Source organism: Vicia villosa, unplaced genomic scaffold (genome assembly GCF_029867415.1).
Source record: "Vicia villosa cultivar HV-30 ecotype Madison, WI unplaced genomic scaffold, Vvil1.0 ctg.003766F_1_1, whole genome shotgun sequence".
NCBI lineage: Eukaryota > Viridiplantae > Streptophyta > Magnoliopsida > Fabales > Fabaceae > Vicia > Vicia villosa.
In genome coordinates, this window is record NW_026706292.1 from 139,131 (window position 1) to 159,718 (window position 20,588).

General features: G+C 38.2%; 1 protein-coding gene across 1 annotated transcript; it reads left to right on the top strand.

Moving 5' to 3' along the window:
• Positions 1 to 18,345: 18,345 nt before the first annotated feature.
• Positions 18,346 to 19,428, top strand: LOC131641454 (uncharacterized). The gene has a single exon (XM_058911746.1). The coding sequence runs from the start codon at positions 18,346 to 18,348 to the stop codon at positions 19,426 to 19,428; it is 1,083 nt and encodes a 360-aa protein (XP_058767729.1).
• The last annotated feature ends 1,160 nt before the right edge of the window (positions 19,429 to 20,588 follow it).

Sequence of the window (20,588 nt, forward strand, 5' to 3'; positions counted from 1 at the left end):
ACTTCTGTTCGCTACAGCGAACTCAAACAGAAGCAAACTTTCTTAAATCCAGGTTAGTTCGCTACAGCGAACTCCCAGCGAAGCCCCCATTCGCTACAGCGAATGAAAGTTCGCTACAGGGAATAAATCAATTCAACTCCAAGTTTATTCGCTACACAGTTTGCTACAGCAAACCATTCGCTACAACGAATGAAAGTTCACTGCAGCGAATTCTGCAAAATCAGCAAAATGCAGAAACGCATTTGCGGTCCCCAAGCCCCAAATTTCTACATGCAGCCATTGATAATCAAATAACAAGCTATAGTAAACATACATATACTCATTATTACCAGAATGGAGGGTTAAACATGCATTTGTAGGATCATTGAAGCATTTACTCTCAAAAACCCTTAACCCCAAAATAGCATAAACCCCATAGAATACCCAAAGGTCTCTATCTATGAGACTCACCTTGAAGAGGAGCAGTAGGAGCTGCGAAAATCAGGAGTAGATGAAGGATGTTGCTGAATCAAAGGAGCATGCGAGGTAGAATGTTGAATGGGTCTTCTTCTTCCTACCTCTCCTCTCACGTTTTCTTCTTCTTCTTCTTCTCCTAAATTCTGTTTTTGTTACAAATGATCAAAGACAACACAAGCCAAACACTCCCTTAAGTCTAATTATTAGGTGCATAGACCAAAACACCCCTCAACTAGACCTTATTCACCATAGTGCCATTTAGTTACATTCTAACTAAATAGTTATTCCTAATATTTAATCTCTTGAAATAATATTAGGATATTACATTCTCCCCCCCTTAAATAGAATTCGTCTTCGAATTCGAAAACTTACCAGAACAGGTGAGGATACGACTTCCGCATCTCTAATTCGAGCTCCCAAGTAGCTTCGTCAGTACGCGACTCTTCCCACAACACCTTGACAAGAGGTATCTCCTTGCTTCTCAAAGACTTACTAGCATACTCCAGAATACGACACGGTTTCGGTTGGAACGAAAGATCTGGCTCTACTTCAATCGTATTTGGTAGGATAAGATGAAACGAATCTGGCACAAACTTTTGCAACTGAGACACGTGGAATACATCATACAACCCTGATAGTGAAGGAGGCAACGCTAACTGGTATGCGACTTCACCTATCCTTCTCATGATCTGATAAGGTCATATGTATCTCGGGCTAAGCTTGCGCGTCTTAAACGGTCCTTTCAACCTCAACCTCAGAGTCACCTTCAAGAACACATGATCTCCTACATCAAACTCCAACGGTCTCCTTCATTTGTCCGCATAACACTTCTGTCGATCTTGACCTTGTTTCATATTATCATGGATCATCTTAACCTTCTACGTGGTTTCTTGAATTATCTTCGGTCCAAGAATTCCCTTCTCACCAACTTCAGACCAACACAACAGTGATCGACACTTCCTCCCATACAAGGCTTCGTATGGGGCCATACCAATACTCGCATGATAACTGTTGTTATACGAGAATTCTATCAAAGGTAAGTTATCTTTCCATCTTCCACCAATTTCCAATATTCATTCCCTCAGCATATTCTCAATGGTCTGAATAGTCCTTTCGATTTGTCCATCTGTCGGAGGGTGGTTAGAAGTGCTCAAATTCAGATCTGTACCCATCCCTTGATGAAAAGCTTTCCAAAATCGGGAAGTGAACTTCGAATCTCTATCAGACACAATGCTAGAAGGTACAACGTGCAATCTCACAATCTCCACTACAAAAAGCCTCGCAAGGTGAGAAACCTTGTGAGTTGTTTTAACCGGTAAGAAATGCGCGGACTTAGTCAAACGGTCCACTATCACCCATATCGAGTCATGGCCACCTAAAGCTCGAGTTAGTCCCACAATGAAGTCCATTGATGTACTGTCCCACTTCCAGACAAGAACATCCAATGGGTGTAGCATCCCACCGGGCCTTTGGTGTTCTATATTCACTTGTTGACATATCACACACTGCTCTACATAATCAGCCACATCTCTTTTCATACCAGGCCACCAAAAATTCCCTTTCAAGTCTTGATACATCTTGGTCGATCCGGGATGGATGGTGAATTTGCTCTTGTGAGCCTCATCCGGAATTAACCTCCTTAACTCTGCGTCATTTTGCACACACATCCTTCGTCCAAAAAGAATGAGTCCATCAGATGTACGAACGAAATCTGGAAGGTTTGCTTTAGCCTGCAATTCTACATCATTCCACTGTGCTTGACGGATCCTTTCCCACAACTCATTCTCAATACACAAGTTACTAATCAACACACCCGTTGGTGCCCACTTTAATTGTAAATCCAAATTTCTGAACTTCTCCATAAGGCCAAATTCCAACATCACCAGTTCTGCAACTTTAATCTCCTTCCTACTCAAGGCATCCGCTACCTTATTAGCTTTACCGGGGTGGTACTTCAAATCAAAGTCAAAGTCCTTCAAGTACTCCATCCATCTCCTCTGATGCATGTTAAGTTCCTTCTGATCAAAGAGATACTTCAAACTCTTGTGATCACTAAACATCTCAAAGTGAACTCCATACAAATATTGTCGCCACACCTTGAGCGCGAATATAATTGCAGCGAGTTCAAGGTCATGAGTAGGATAATTCTCTTCATGAAATCTCAACTGTCTAGATGCATAAGCTACAACCTGTCCATCTTGCGTCAACACTCCACCTAAACCTTTCTTAGAAGCATCGCAGAAAACATCATAAGATCGGTTTGGATCCGGGATCACCAACACTGGAGCAGTAGTCAGTTTCTCCTTGAGTTTCTGAAAAATCTTCTCACATTCTGAATTCCATTCGAATGAAACTTCCTTCCTTGTAAGTCTGGTCCAAGGTAATGCCAATTTGGAAAAGCCCATAATGAACCTCCGATAGTAACCTGCCAAGCTTAGGAAACTAAGGACTTCAGTTGCATTCTTGGGTCGTTCCCAATTTATCACTGCTTCTACCTTTGAAGGGTCTACAGCTACGCCGCCACAAGTTATGACATGTCCAAGAAACTTGACTTCAGACAGCCAGAACTCACATTTACTAAGCTTCGCGAACAACTGCTTTTCTCGAAGAACCGACAACACAATCCTCAAATGCTCCATGTGATCTTTGATAGTCTGAGAGTAGATCAATATGTCGTCTATAAAGATCACCATGAACCGATCCAAATACGGTTGGAACAGTCGGTTCATGTAATCCATAAAGACAGCAGGAGAATTTGTCAATTCGAATGGCATAACCAAAAACTCGTAATGACCGTATCTCGTCCTAAAAGCAGTCTTCGATACGTCCGAACTCTTAACCCGAATTTGATGATATCCCGACCTTAGGTCAATCTTCGAGAACACACAAGCTCCTTTCAATTGATCCAAAAGGTCATCAATCCGCGGTAGAGGGTACTTATACTTTATGGTTACCTTGTTCAACTGACGATAGTCGATGCACAGACGCATACTACCATCCTTCTTCTTCACTAATAAGACTGGGGCTCCCCATGGAGAAACACTAGGACGAATGAAGTGTTTCGCCAACAACTCTTCTAACTGACTTTTTAACTCTCTTAGCTCTGCAGGAGACATCCTATAAGGGGCAATCGAAACTAGTGCGGTACCCGGAACAAAATCAATAGAGAATTCAACTTTCCTTTCCGGCGGAAGAGAAGTAACATCCTCAAGAAATACATCGGAAAATTCACACACAACCGGAATCTCCAATACACTCTTCTTGTCTTTGGCGTCCGACGTAAGAACCAAAAGGAAAGACTTCTCTTGAACAAAAAGGTAATTGATCATGTTAACCGTACCTTCAAGAAGATGTTCAATGGCATCGGTCGATGCAGTCTCCTCAGCAGGAATGAAGATAGCCTTCTCCTTACAACCGATGTACACCAAGTTAGCCAACAACTAGTCCATATCCAGTACTACATCGATCTTCTTAAGCGGTAGACAAATAAGGTCAATCAAGAATCTACGACCATTGAAGGTAATAGAACACTCCTTGCAACTTTCTCGAGCTTCTACTACATCGTCAGTAGCCGACGAGATAATCATAGGATTAGGAAGAAGACTCGTCTCAAAACCAAGCCTCCGCACACAAGGATAAGAAATAAAATAATGTGTTGCCCCACAATCAACTAGCACAAACAAGGGCTGATCATTAACATAACACGTACCAGCAACAAGATTAGTGTTTCCTTGGGCCTTCCTAGCGTCCAAGGTGTAAACACGACTTCTAGTCTCCTCGGGAGCATTCGGGGCAGTACAATCCCTCGCGTAATGCCCTGGCTGGTCACAACGGTAACATCTCCCAGAGTCTGGATTGCAATTCCCAAAGTGATCTCCTTTACATCTAACACATCAGGGAGGCTGAGTAGAGCGATCTTCGTAAACCTGTTTCTTCACGGCTGGAGAGTCGCGGGGTTTCAAATGTTGTCCCGACCTTCCTTGCTCCATACGAATCGGCTTATTCTATTCTATTTCATCTTGGACTCTCTTCAATGTGTTCTCAGCAACATAGCATTGCCTCAAACACTCAGCATAGGTGGTAAGCTCGCTTTGAGACACACTGTGCACAATATCAGCATTCAGCCCCATAAGAAACTGATCAATCTTCCACAACTCATCTGGTGCATAAGCTGCTTGTGTAGAATAGGAAGCCATGTCCCCAAACTTATCAGCATATTCAGACACCGACATGTTGCCTTGTTTGAAAGATTGAAATTCACGCTGCTTCAAAGCACGCACACTGTTGGGGTAGTACTTCTCCAAGAAAGTTGTCTTAAAGTATTGCCAATCCTTAGGGATTCCTCGGTTAGTGAAATACGTAGATCTTGTATTCCACCATTTACCTGTCGGCCCTTTCATCTTTTGAACAACAAAGATCACCTTCTCTTCCTCTGTGCACTAAATAGCCTTAAATATCATCTCCATAGCATATAGCCAGTCATGAGTAATCACAGGATCTAAGCCACCCAAGAACTATGGCGGATCCATTCGAAAGAAGGCACGAAAATCAGGCCCTGCTGCACCCTGAGGAGTAGGAGCAGGAGCGGTTGGTTGTTGCCCTTGCATGCCTTGCATCATCTGCATCATCATTTGATTCTGCTGTTGCATCTATTGCATTATCTGCACCCAAGGCACGCTGTGGTGTCGTTTTTTACCTCCCCGTTTCACTTGGGAGGACGGCACGCTAGACCCTTCACGCGGAATTTGGAAGGAGAATGCGCCCGTGGTGGGATGAATTTTATTTCAGTTCTTCCTACGATATCACACGAACTTTTTAATTATCCTACAAGTAGGAAAGGGGAAAAAGATCTCAAATAAACCTTATGAGTTTGCTAAGTGTGGGGATTCACCTAGACTAGAAATTCTGGAGTCCGGGAGGTCGGTTATACATAGGGAAGAGTTTAAGCACCCTACATATCCGTAGTACTCTATGGGAACCTTCTCTGTGTCTATGTATTTGTGTTTATTGCTGATGATTGGGAAAGTTTATCCTTTGTGTTAGGAGAAGAAATTGAATTGAATTAAAAGAAAGACAGACAGACAGACAGTTTTTGGTATGTTATTAGCTCGCTGAGATTCCTTGTGAACCTCATGCCTACATATCCCTAATGGAAGTCAGAGCTTTTTGTAGTTCGGAGAACTAATTAGGGAAATTAATTATTTTTGGTGCCTTGCTTAAAGCTCAAGGTTGAAGCTTGAATTAAATCTCTGTTTACAGTAAAGAGACATGAAATCATCTTTACAGAGAGGTATTTCTACTATTCCACCACAAACATTTTTAATATGACAGAAAAGCTGAAATTTTCTTTCATTAAGAGAGGGAGCCTACTTGGTTGATCAAGTATGACGGCCACATGCCTCTTGAATGAAAGATTCTCGACCAAATTAGGGAAAGTTGTACAAGTCTGGGTGAGTTTGCCTCAGAGCATGCCTTTCACGAGTCCTAAATGGGAGAATGTTCGAAATGATTGTTTGTTTGAAATGATTGTTTGTTTGTGGTGAGATAGGAGAAATACCTACCTATGAAGATGAGCTATGTCTATCTACTGTTTGAAAGATTTGATTTTTGGCTGGCTTGTATGAGGCCCAAGCTTGAGGCTTTTTAATTGTTTAATTATTTTATTGACTCTGGGAGATGACTTAAACTAAAGAGTTTTGTGTTCTGTACAAAGCCCAGAATTGAGGCTGACTCTACCTAGGGAGACTCTATTAACTGCCTTATACAAAGCCCAAGGTTGTGGCTGACTCTCAACTAGGGAATATATTATTTTCTGCCTTGTATGAAGCCCAAGGTTGTGGCTGACTGTTACTAGGGAAGACATTGTTTTCTGCCTTGTACAAAGCCCAAGGTTGTGGCGGACTCTTAAAGAAACGGAATATGGATGGCTCTATGGGGGAAAGATCCTGAAGGTTAGGAACCTTTTAACACAGAGAATGTGGTTTTATCTGCCTTGTACAAAGCCCAAGGTTGTGGCTACTTGATGGTGAAGGACTCACTAGGGGACTCTATTATATGCCTTGTACAAAGCCCAAGGTTGTGGCTGACTCTCTAGGGGAATACCTATGAGGGTTTTGACTCTAAGGGGAGTATGTGCCTTGTACAAAGCCCAAGGTTGAGGCTGACTCTTTAATGGGGAAAGATCTACCAGTGTGGGATCTTTTGACTTATAGGGGATTTCTTTGTTGAGGAGTATCCTAAAGATTGACTCTACTGAGGATTGTGCTTTTGTTAAACAGGAATTGATGAATGAAAGACCCAGGTTTGAAGATTGACTCTACTGGTGACTTGTTTGAGTGGTTGACCTGAAGTAGATTCTACCGGGGAATTGGTCTTTTACTGACTGAGACTGGTGAGATTATCTTTTTAAGAATTGAATTTTCGGAAGCTAACCCTTTCCAGGGAATTATGACTTTAGAGAACTGATTTTGGAGGCTAACCCTTTCCAGGGTATTTGGATTTAAAGGAGTGATTTTGGAGGCTAACCCTTTCTAGGGGATTTTATTAAAATGAAGGAATGAATGGAGGCTAACCCTTTCAAGGGATTTTGGATTTAAAGGAGTGATTTTGGAGGCTGACCCTTTCCAGGGATTTTTGTTAAAATGAAAGAACGAATGGAGGCTGACCCTTTCCAGGGAATTTTTGATGATGGCAGAATGATTATCTAGTTGAGACTTCTTGTTTAAAGCCCAAGATTAAGGCTGAAACTAACTAAGGATAGACATATAAGGAACCTAGACTCTGCTAAGGAAAATTAATGAAGATAAGGGTGACAGAGACTGTCCATGCCTCTCATTCCAAAAGGTGTACTCAATACTGAGATTGAGACATTCTTAGCTTGTTTAAAGTCAGGTTTGAAGAGTAGAAGAAACTCACCAGGATAGGCTAAAAGGTAACTAAAGACCTGTTCCTATGTTTATAAGAAACCTGATGGGTCCTTGTATACAAGCTCAAGAGGAAGCTGGGAATGCTTTTAAGAAGCCTGTGGGTCCTTGTACAAAGCCCAAGAGGAGGCTAATCGAGGGTCCTTGTTATAGCACGATATAAAGCTATGTGGTTTTTGAACTTATTTTGGCTCTAAGCAAATGGGTAAGAGGTTTCACCGGGAATAATTCCTCTTGGGTGGATGTGTCCTAGTTTGGGTTCTAAGGTTTTTTTCAAGATGTTTCACCGGGAATAATGCATCTTGAGGGTTTGAACTAAAGATCTCTAATTAGGAAAGAGCCTTCACCGGGAAGACATTCTCAATCCTAGGCCATATTCCTATAATATATATATATATATAGTTTGACTGTCCTAAGGTTTACACTCATACGTAGTTCTAAACAAATATATATACAGTTTATATTTGACAGTAATTTAAATGAAGACTGTAAATTGAAAGCTTGTAAAGCCTAACCTGGATGGAGTGGAGGCCTTTGAAGAAGTATATACAAAGCCTTACCAGCAGTTTTGTTGTTTTATTGATAACAGTTTAATATTTATGATAAACAGTTAAAGGTTTTTGAAAAAAGAAGAAGTGAGGATGGACATAGGTCACATAGGTATCTGAAGAGTTTCACCGGGAATAATGCCCTTCAAATACCAGAAGAATGTTTTGAAAACAGAAAGAATATTTTGTTAATACAGTTTTTTGAAAACAAACTAAGAAAAGAAAAATGTGTTGGGACTTACACTCTATTAGAGGCCCATAGAAATGATTTACTGTTTATGAAAACAGTTGAAGAGATTTGAAATGATACAAGGTTTTGTTGTCTCAAAACCTTGGTCGTCTGTTTAATTAAAGTTTGAAAACAGTTTTGAAAATTGACAAAAGTCAACTTAATTAGGGTAAAGACAAAGTCTATACCTAATTAAGACCTTCATGATTAGGGTCTTATCACAAAAATATTTACAAGAGGTTAGGTTTTGAAAATCAAGAGAAAACTATATTTAAAGTATTTTAAAATACTTAAAAATATATTATTTTAAACCTAATAAAAATATATCAAATAAATAATATTTTTTGTGATTTTTTTTTATTATTCATAAAATAGATATGTTAAATGATAAGTGTGTGAAAAATCATAAAGAAATGATTTAATTTGATTGGTTAATTTGTTGTGTGAAGTTGTAAAGAAAATGAAGAATAAGAGTAGTAAAAAAAGGTTTTGGCCTCACCATGGTTTGAACCCACGTCCTTGAAGCCAGTACTCAAAACACACACCAACCAGCCAACGCGCGCTTGGTGTCATAGTGGTGACTCCAATGCAATACATATGTTACTTGGCGCGCCAACTGCCATCTTCGTCTTCAACCTCTAGCTCTTGGATTTTTGAATTTCCAAATCTCTCAATTCTTAACCAATGACAAAGGTGTAAACATGAAACTTGTTCTAAATTCACTCACGATTCTAAATATATAGCTAACACATATTTATATTAACTACATCTAACAAATTGACTGAAAAACGTGAAGAACCCTAAAACTTTAAAAATCAAATTAAATGACTATACTATAAGATAAATAGATGATGATAGAGGGTTTTTAATCCTCTGATGATGCTGAATGAAATGGTATCGAGTTTTATCACAAAGAGTGCTTAAATTAAAGAGGTGGAGTTCAAAAACTTACCTCTGAAACTGAAGGTCGTGTGAATGATGGAGAGCTTCTGGCCTTGAGTGAATGATTGCAAAAGCTTCCTGGGACCTTGTTGATGCTATCTGGGCACCTGGATTGCTTTGAAAACCTCTGAAATGATCTACCCGACCCCTCTTGCTTGAGCTTCAAGTAGAAATGGAAGGTGAGCTTCAAGTAGAAATGGAAGGTGGTGATTCTGCACTTACAGATGAGCTGCGACCATCTGGATAGCTTCACTACACCCTAAGGAATGTGTCTGAATGCTTAGACTTGCTTGACACCTCCTGAATTGATCTACAGAACTCCAACTGACTCTGCTCCAAAGTGAAAGTGAAGATGATGTTCTTGCACTTACAGAAGTGATCCAGGTGCTTGGATCACTTCTAATGAACCTCCTTGAGATGTTAGAGTGCTTACTTTCAAAAGAAAAGCTCTGGTTTGAAGAATTCGATTCTTCTTGCCAAAGAACTTTTGAAAACCATAAGCATGAGGGAGAGAAAGAGAAAGCAAGGAATAGAGTTGCTTTGGTGTGAATTATATGGAGGATAGCACTTATATTTATAGGCACAGAGCTCAGAGTAGTTTGAGAGAGTGAGCTTGCTTAGTAAAGTAAGTTTGGTTTCTTAAGCATGAAGAAATTTCAAAGAATATCAAGATGTGATCATTGCATTTTCGAGCTAGTTCCCCATCCCTTGATCTCTTGTGATCTTAGGGAACATTTCTGATGCAGAGTGTGATCCAATTTGTTGGTGAGAAGATTCCTTTAGTGATTCATCCATTTGCCATAAATTCCCAAATGTAATCATTACATAATCACATGTTCTTGTTTTGGGAATATTCTCCAATCCTCATTCCATGGTGAAAATGAATGCATGGCATCTTTTCTTATGTGTTATGGGTCGTGTAACATCCATTAGTGAAGTTATTTGCATAAGTTTACAAAGTTTCAAAATGGTACATGACCTATAATTTCACTTCATGAGCCCTAGTTTGAACAAGCATATCTCTTAGCTCAAAATGAATTTGGAGAAGGTTGAACACAATTTGGAAAGCCCTTGACATGTACTTCAATTCATTAGTTTGGACTTTCTTCAGAATCATTTGGGAAATTTGTGAAAAAAGGGCTTAAAGTTTGAAGAAAACTAGGTCAAAAAACACTTAGAATTTTTTTAGGTTTTTATGACCTATAACTTCCAAAGCCTAAATCTCCCAAATGATTGATCTCTTGAAAAAAGTTGCAATGTAAGAAGTTGTTTTATTTCATGAGATCTACAACTTTCATGTTGGAAGTTTTTTGAGTTGTGTAGGTGAAATTTTGAGATCCATGAACTAGGTCAAAATGCACTAGTTTGACTTTTTGTTAACTTTTTGATCCTTGATGAGTTTTCTTGATTTTCTTTGGCCAAATGACTTCAATAATCATATATTGATGATATTGGTCCTTAAAAGTCATGGTTTAGCCAAAAACCCTAAAAGTCAAAGGTGATCTTGTACAGTTGACTTTTTCCAAATGAAGTGAAATTTTGAACTTTGGTAATGAATCAAGTTCTCCTTCTCAAATGAGTGGTATGAATGGATTATATTGAGTCCATAGAAGTTATTGAGTCATGATTTTATTTTGGATCCATGTCCTAATTAAAAGTCAACTGCCCAGGTGAATTAGGTCAAAAACCCTAATTGTCGACCAGATGAAATTGATGACTGTAGATCTGGAATTGAGGTACAATGCTAAATGGATGTTGTTATGTGGATCATTTGAAGATGATTGAATCCTTTGAGTGATGTCCTGGAGCTTTTTAGGGTTTCCCAAATGTGGTCCTCGATTTCATTCCTTGATGGGCTAAAAACCCTAGTCTAGTGATCTGAGCAAACCTGAGTCTTGATGACTGGTGTCTAATCAATCATAGGTAAATGAATGAATCATTTGAGTCATGTGATTGTATTAGAGGTTATTCTCTTGTTGATTGATCCTTTGCATGAGCTCTTTTGTCTTTGAACATCCTCGATTATGTATCAGATGGATAGGTGACTGCTCTGAGTACCTATCTTGAGTTTGATGAGATGTTTGGAGGTATGACATCTCAGGGGGGTCAAAATTAGGGTATGACAGACGCCCGCATTCTCAGTTTCAGGCTCAGTCTCTACATTTCTCGTCTTGGGCCTTCGGGGACCTCTGCGTTATTCAGCCATCTTCCTGTTTGTCTTACACACGGAATCAAGTTGATCAGGCTTAATGCCATAAGTAAGACATAAGGAATCATGCCGACACTACACATATGAGGCAGAATTATGCTGACTTATGATGTTTCATGGCAAAGCCGAGAATCGACCTGCTCTGATACCAACTGTAACACCCCATACATACATTGCCTAGGATATACGTATGTGGCATTATAATCGTACTCGAAAATCATAAAACATAAGCAGCGGGATAGATAATGTATAAGTACAAGTACAAAAGCCCAAACTGTCATGTCCAAATACATAGGTTCCCACAGAAGTACTAATACAAATCCAGGATACAAGAGGATGATAGTACAAAAGATCATGAACTACAAAAGAACATAACGCCAAGAAACACCATCTCAAAGCTAAGCCATCTTACTCTTTCCACGATCCTGCCTCGAACCACCTGTAAAAAGAATAACTGGAAAGGGGTGATATTACTAAATCTCAATGAGTCTCCCTATCTTACGGGTTCACTCAGTTCTACAGGGAACGTGCAATCAACGGATCCACCGAGAATCCAGGTTACCTCACGGCTAGGTACAAGTGCAAACAAGGTACACCACCATTGGAAGTCCCATAACTATCCAATATGGCCACAAAGATAATCACATAGTCAAAACCACCGCATGCAAACCCGTACCCATGTACAAGGAATCTAGGAGTAAGTTATAACCTGCTCATTAGGCTACGCAATCCATACCCTCAGTGAGTTACACCCATACATCGCATCAAGAGACTTGCACATGCACACCGCAAGACAAATCAGATTTACTTCCTAAATGGATTCCATCTGAGATGAGTTACAGCCGCGACGTTTCCTAAGTGGCGCCCGACCCCATCTTTGTCTATACGCTGATGTGTTAACGGCTAGTGCAAATACGCCATCTGGATAATACAAGCCCACCGTGCGAAAGCCTAGTGATCTTGCCTACATGGCATCACTAGAGGTGAATCGAAGGTAATATTGCCTACATGGCATTACCTCTCCACCATACCAAGCATGCGGATGTGTTAATGGCTAGTGGAGAAATGCCCTATAAGACCTCCACATGCACATCGCAAGGATAGCTCAGGTGTGTAAAACATACCGAGAACGCCAATGTGTTAACGACTAGTGGAGAAACGCCCTTGAAGACCTCCACATGCACATTGAAACGGTATTAAGTGTCTTATGCGATTTACCCCCTAATAGCCTAGGCCCACTCCGATTCAAGAATACCACAACACAAACAGGCCACACAGGCAAGGTGTCTCCGAACGTTTAACCGGAACGAACGAGAGTAACAAAGATCACATCATAACATGATCCACAATTGCATTTCTTCAAACATACATGCATACAAGTAGGATGGGGATTATATCATGGTCTCATACATTCAAGGTACATGCCAACACATCATACAAGTCGTAAGAGGCCTTCGATTCCGATACGAAGCGAAACTGCACTCGTATGGGAGAATTATCAATTCTGTATCAGACTAGTTCGCTACAGCGAACTTCTGTTCGCTACAGCGAACTCAAACAGAAGCAAACATTCTCAAATCCAGGTTAGTTTGCTACAGCGAACTCCCAGCGAAGCCCCGATTCGCTACAGCGAATGAAAGTTCTCTACAGCGAATAAATCAATTCAACTCTCAGGTTTATTTGCTACACAGTTCGCTACAGCGAATGAAAGTTTGGTGCAGCGAACTCTGCAAAATCAGCAAAATGCAGAAACGCATTTGGGGTCCCCAAGCCCCAAATTTCTACATGCAGCCATTGATAATCAAATTACAAGCTATAGTAATCATACATATAGTCATTATTACCAGAATGGAGGGTTAAACATGCATTTGTAGGATAATTGAAGCATTTACTCTCAAAAACCCTTAACACCAAAATAGCATAAACCCCATAGGATACCCCAAGGTCTCTATCTATGAGACTCACCTTGAAGAGGAGCAGTAGGAGCTGCGAAAATAAGGAGTAGATGAAGGATGTTGCTGAATCAAAGGAGCATGCAAGGTAGAATGTTGAATGGGTCTTCTTCTTCCTAGCTCTCCTCTCACGTTTTCTTCTTCTTCTTCTCCTAAATTTTGTTTTTGTTACAAATGATCAAAGACAACACAAGCCAAACACTCCCTTAAGTCTAATTATTAGGTGCATAGACCAAAACACCCCTTAACTAGACCTTATTCACCATAGTGCCATGTAGTTACATTCTAACTAAATAGTTATTCCTAATATTTAATCTCTTGAAATAACATTAGGATATTACAATTAGAATAAATGTTTATGTTAAATATAGTGTCATAAATTTTTACCATGCGTTTGAAATTTTCATCCCTAAACTACATAAAGTTAAATGTTAAAAATAAAATAGAAAAAAAAATTAGGATAAGTTAACTTCTTAAGCATATTATACTTTACAATAAAAAAATGAGGGAATCATTTCTTTAGAATAGGTCACCCACCAAACTATATCATTGATGTAGGAAAATTAAATTAAATTTGGGTAAAATATGTCTATGTTTTTTTTATTAGATTAATTAAAAGAGTGACTCACTTGCTTGTAGAGTTCTGCATGTTCGTTTAAGTAATAAGTGTCCAGTGTGTATGGTTCAAGAGAAATATTGAGAGGGTAATAAACATTTGTGGTTCTATATGCGCTACCAAGCAATAAATTTTGGCCGTTAATTGAAACCTAAATTCAGGTGACTCCCTTGTCAGCCAATCAACATAGTAAACGTGATCCGATTTGCTGATGCCCATTGTTAGAAAAGGTTATTGCAGAACAACTTGCACCATGTACTTATTAAGACGTAGTTTGAGAATATTGTTAATTATTGACTCAAAAAAAAAAACAAATTATTTTTGCTTTGTTTAAATATTCAGTTTCTTAACAATATCAACCTATCATAATTATATTTTCATGAAAAAAACCGAATTTAAATTGATTTATACAATTCACTTCAAATTAAAATAATTTTTATCAAACACATCTCATAAGTTTTGCTTTATTTTAGACAAACCATATTGAATTGAATTCAATAATATAGCACAAATATAGAACATAGAGTATAATAATAATAATAATAATAATAATAATAATAATAATAATAATAATAATAATAATAATAATAATAATAGTTAAAGGCACCCTCCCACTAACAAAATGACATTAAACACCTAACTATTAAAATAAATAGAATGAAAATAGTAAAGCAATTTTGAATTTATTGAAAGTATGCATGTCTCAAACTAGTAAGAAAATTAATGAGGTTGGGCAAAATTTTACAAACTAGTACTAGTACACTTGAATACTTCTTTCTTTGTGAGTCATCTTTTTTCTTTTTTATGTTTTGTACTCTCTTCTCCGACAACACAAACAACACCGGCCATAGCTTTAAAAAAACCGCACCTTACACCCTTGTTTCTTTCAATCTCTAAAATCGAAATCATCGAACTCACTATTGAACCATGTTACCAACTTCACAAACTAACTCTTCATGCGGTTAGTTTTCTATTATTATGGCAGTAACAAATTAGTTACACTACTTGAGCTAGCTTATGGTGTTTGACACCTTAACTATAAATATTGTAATAGTGCCTTCATTTCAAACTAATGAGAATCATTCTTCTATCATGTTCACTGTGAATTCATAATACCTGTCACGCACTTTGAAATTGTTGCTACAATGAGTGCATATGAAACTACATTTAGTTGAGTTAAATTGATGATATGTTCAAATAATTTCAACTTGAGTGAGCTAGACGACAAGGCAGAATGCTTGAAATGACCGATTGGCGGTGGATTTTTTTTCATCTAGTAATTGTGATTCGCGTGAAAATTTGTTTGCTACATATAACATTATTCATAGAATTAAATACTAAAAAAGTGACATTGTGGATTGTTCAACTGAGAATTTTATAGAGTATTTGTAGATAAATTTATTCAAACAAATGAAGAAACTATTCATCTTACAATAAAATTTCTCAAACGTCTTTGTTACAACAACATTCACGTTGTAAACATGAACCACCTTTAGCTTGGTTCAAGAATACTTGACATAAATTGCTTCATAATTCCGAAGAAGTTGGACATAAACCCGAAATAACACCGAATTTTTTGCGGATTCTCTTTCTCCTGAAACAATCATTAAAATTCCATTAGAAATAATATATGGAATTTTCAACTTCTAACTTTTCAAATATCTTATATTTCATAAAATTATTTATTCTTAAACACAACAAATATCTTTTAATATATCCATTAGTATCCTATTATCCAAGTGCTTTTATTAAAAACATAAAATGAAACAATGGAAATTGAGTTATAGATATAGATTATTACCTGAAGCAATGCAAATAATCAAAACTGCTAAAAGGAGAGTCTTATAGAATGCCATTTTATTTTTAGATGTGGTAATAAACGTCTTGCAGTGGCTCTATTTATAATGACTTGTGGGATTGAACAATAGGTTTGAACCACATATCTCCAAGAAGGAGGATTTCAGAAAAGTATCATCTGTCATCTCTCTTCTTTTCAATTTTTGCGTTTTTGTTAAAAAATTGCTTTTTCATTTTTATAATTATTTTTCACTTTATTTCCTTTCTTGTTCAATCTGCCAAACCCATTAATTTTATCTCATACTTTTTTTCTTAGCAGTTTATGCTATTAGGACAGGTGTAAGGAGCATCTATAGACCAGCCTAAAATTTGTTCCCAACCTTTTTTAAAAGTTTTGGAAATTGAGATAGTTATCCATTACCGTCGCAAACCACATGGTAGTTTCATTGTTATAAATACTCATCATGAACAACTAACTTGTGTTCAAAAATAATCTTCAAACAAAATAAAAACTTCTATGACGTTTTATACTAAATTAATTAAAACTAACACATTCAACTATTAAACTTAATGATTATAAACAGATTAAAATATCAAATGACTAATACTAAAATATATATTTTATAATTTTGATACATAAAAAGTTAAAGTGACTACACTCCAACTATTAAAATAAATGTTTATGTTAAATATAGTGTCATAATTTTTTACCATGCGTTTGAAATTCTCATCCCTAAACTACATAAAGTTAAATGTTAAAAATGAAATAGAAAAAAAAATTAGGATACGTTAAGTTCTTGAGCATATTATACTTTACGATAAAAAAATGAGGGAATCATTTCTTTAGAATAGGTCACCCACTAAACTATATCATTGATATAGGAAAATTAAATTAAAGTTGGGTAAAATATGTCTTTTTTTTTTTATTAGATTAATTAAAAGAGTGACTCGCTTGCTTGTAGAGTTCTGCATGCTCGTTTAAGTAATAAGTGTCCTGTGTGTATGGTTCAATAGAAATATTGAGAGGGTAATAAACATTTGTGGTTCTATATGGGCAACCAAGCAATCAATTTTTGCCGTTAATTGAAACCTAAATTCAGTTGACTCCCTTGTCAGCCAATCAACATATTAAACGTGATCGGATTTGCTGCTGCCCATTTTTAGAAAAGGTTATTGCAGAACAACTTGCACCATGTACTTATTAAGACGTAGTTTGTGAATATTGTTAGTTATTGACTCCAAAAGAAACAACAAATCATTTTTGCTTTGTTTAAATATTTATTTTCTTAACAATATCCACCTATCATAATTATATTTTCATGAAAAAAACCGAATTTAAATTGATTTATACAAATCACTTTAAATTAAAATAATTTTTATCAAACAAATCTCATAAGTTTAGTTTTATTTTAGAAAAACCATACTGAATTGAATTCAATAATATAGCACAAGTATAGAACATAGAGTATAATAATAATAATAATAATAATAATAATAATAATAATAATAATAATAATAGTTAAAGGCACCGTCCCACTAACAAAATGACATTAAACACCTAACTATTAAAATAAATAGTATGAAAATAGTAAAGCAATTTTGAATTTATTGAAAGCATGCATGTCTCAAACTAGTAAGAAAATCAATGAGGTAGGGTAAAATTTTACAAACTAGTGCTAGTACACTTGAATACTTCTTTCTTTGTGAGTCATCTTTTTTCTTTTTTATGTTTTGTACTCTCTTCTCTGGCAACACAAACAACACCGGCCATAGCTTTAAAAAAACCGCACCTTACACCCTTGTTTCTTCACTCTCTAAAATCGAAATCCCCGAACTCACTATTGAACCATCTCACCCCTTTCCAATTATTCTTTTTACAGGTGGTTCGAGGCAGGATCGTGGAAAGAGTAAGATGGCTTAGCTTTGAGATGGTGTTTCTTGGCGTTACGTTCTTTGGTAGTTCATGATCTTTTGTACTAGCATCTTTTGTACCATGGATATGTATTTGTACCACCTGGAACTCATGTATGTTGGCCATGACAGTTTGGGCTTTTGTACTTGTACTTATACATTATCTATTCCGCTGCTTATGTTCATGATTTTCGAGTACCATTTTAATGCCATATACGTATATCCTAGGCAATGTATGTATGGGGTGTTACAGTTGGTATCAGAGCTGGTCGATTCTCGGCTTTGCCACGAAACATCATAAGTCAGCATAATTCTGCCTCATATGTGTAGTGTCGGCATGATTCCTTATGTCTTACTTATGACATTAAGCCTGATCAATTTGATTCTGTGTGTAAGACAAACAGGAAGATGGTTGATCGACGCAGAGGTCCCGAAAGGCCCAGGACGAGGAATGTGGAGCCTGAGACTGAACCGGAGAATGCAGGCGTGCCTTGGGTGCAGATAATGCAACATATGCAACAACAGAATCAAATGATGATGCATATGATGCAAGGCATGCAAGGACAACAACCAACTGCTCCTGCTCCTAATCCTCAGGCTGCAGCAGGGCCTGACTTTCGTGCCTTCTTTCGGATGGATCCGCCAGAGTTCTTGGGTGGCTTGGATCCAATAATTGCTCATGATTGGTTGTATGGCATGGAGATGATATTTCAGGCCATCCAGTGTACGTAAGAGGAGAAGGTAATCTTTTCTGCTCAGAAGATGAAGGGACCGGCAGGTAGATGGTGGAATACGGAATCCACGTATTTCACTAATCAAGGAATTCCAAAGGACTGGCAACATTTCAAGACAGCTTTCTTGGAGAAGTACTACCTCAACAGTGTGCGTGCTTTGAAGGAGTGTGAGTTTCAGTCCTTCAAACAAGGCAACATGTCGGTGTCTGAATATGCTGAGAAGTTTGAGGACATGGCTGCCTATTCCAGACAAGCAGCTCATGCACCAGATGAGTTGTGGAAGAGTGATCAGTTCCTCATGGGGCTGAATGCTGATATTGTACACAGTGTGTCTCAAAGGGAGTTTACCACCTATGCTGAATGTTTGAGGCAATGCTATGTTGCTGAGAACACATTGAAGAGAGTCCAAGATGAAAGAGAACAGAATAAGCTGGTTCATAGGGAACAAGGAAGGTCGGGACAACATTTGAAACCCCGCAATTCTCCAACTATGAAGAAACCAATTTATGGAGATCGTTCTAATCAACCTCCTCAGTGTGGAAAGTGCAATAGGAGGCATTATGGGAATTGCTCATTCGATGCGAAGAAGTGTTTCAAGTGTGGAATGACGGGTCACTTTGCAAGGTATTGTACAGCCCCGAATGTTCCGGAAAAGACTAAAGGTCGTGTTTACACTTTGGATGCTAGGAAGGCTCAAGGAAACATCAATCTTGTTGCTGGTACGTGTTATGTTAATAATCAGCCCTTGTTTGTGTTAGTTGATTGTGGAGCAACACATTCTTTTGTTTCCTATCATTGTGCGAGGAGGCTTGGTTTTGAAGCAAGTCCTCTCCCGAATCCTATGATTATATCGTCAGCTACTGATGACGTAGTAGAAGCTCGAGAAGTTTGCAAGGAGTGTTCTATTACTTTCAATGGACGTAGATTCTTGATTGACCTTATCTGTCTGCCGCTTAAAAAGATCGATGTAGTGCTGGGAATGGACTGGTTATCAGCTAACTTGGTGTACATTGGTTGTAAGGAGAAGGCTATCTTCATTCCTGCTGAGGAGACAACATCAACCGGGGCCGTTGAACGTCTTCTTGAAGGTACGATTAACATGGTCAACTAACTTTTTGCTCAAGAGAAGTCTTTCCTTTTGGTTCTTACGTCGGACTCCAAGGACAAGAAGAGTGTATCGGAGATTCCAATTGTGTGTGAATTTTCCGATGTATTTCCTGAGGATGTTACTTCTCTTCCGCCGGAAAGGGAAGTTGAATTCTCTATTGATCTTGTTCCGGGTACCGCTCCAGTTTCTATTGCCCCTTATCGAATGTCTCCTGCAGAGCTAAGAGAGTTAAAGAGTCAGTTAGAGGAGTTGTTGGCGAAACACTTCATTCGTCCTAGTGTTTCTCCATGGGGAGCCCCAGTCTTATTAGTAAATAAGAAGGATGGTAGTATGTGTTTATGCATCGACTATCGTCAGCTGAACAAGGTAACCATAAAGAATAAGTATCCTCTACCGCAGATTGATGACCTCCTGGATCAATTGAAAGGAGCTTGTGTGTTCTCGAAGATTGACCTCAGGTCGGAATATCATCAGATTCGGGTTAAGAGTTCGGATGTATCTAAGACTGCTTTTAGGACGAGATACGGTCATTATGAGTTCTTGGTTATGCCATTCGGGGTAACCAATGCTCCTGCTGTCTTTATGGATTACATGATTCGAGTGTTCCAACCGTATTTGGACCAGTTCGTGGTAATCTTCATAGATGACATCTTGATCTACTCTCGGACTATTGAAGAGTGTAGCAACCTGCCTAAAAATTTATAATTAGAGAGTCGCCACCTATTCTACCAAGGCGAATAGGACACCTTACGCAATTAAGAGATCAGGGTAAGATACTATATTCAGGTCGAGGGAAGGTGTTAGGCACCCTCAACCCTTTCCTAAAGGCTAACATTCAAAGATAAAGGTTATGGCAAAACATAAAGAAAGATGACAGACAGTAAATAGAGTTAAAGGCTAATTATTTGAACATGATTATAGTTTGGAAGAGGGGGACTCGCCTTGTTGCCAAGTGCCTACGTATCTCCTTAGGGAGAATCAGAGTCAACGTAGTTCGGGGAAGGGTTGTACGCCCTTAGAATTGAAATTTGATTTGAGATGGTTTGAAGGCATTTGAGTTGCCTATCGTAGTTTGCGATTTGAAAGGCATTTTGAATTGCCTGATTGGAAAGGATGAAAATCCGTAGTATCGTGGATTAGTGTGTTTTAGATTTGGGCGTACA

Excerpts from the sequence above, each read along its gene's own strand:
- LOC131641454 (XM_058911746.1), top strand. The coding sequence starts at position 18,346 with ATGAAGGGACCGGCAGGTAGATGGTGGAATACGGAATCCACGTATTTC.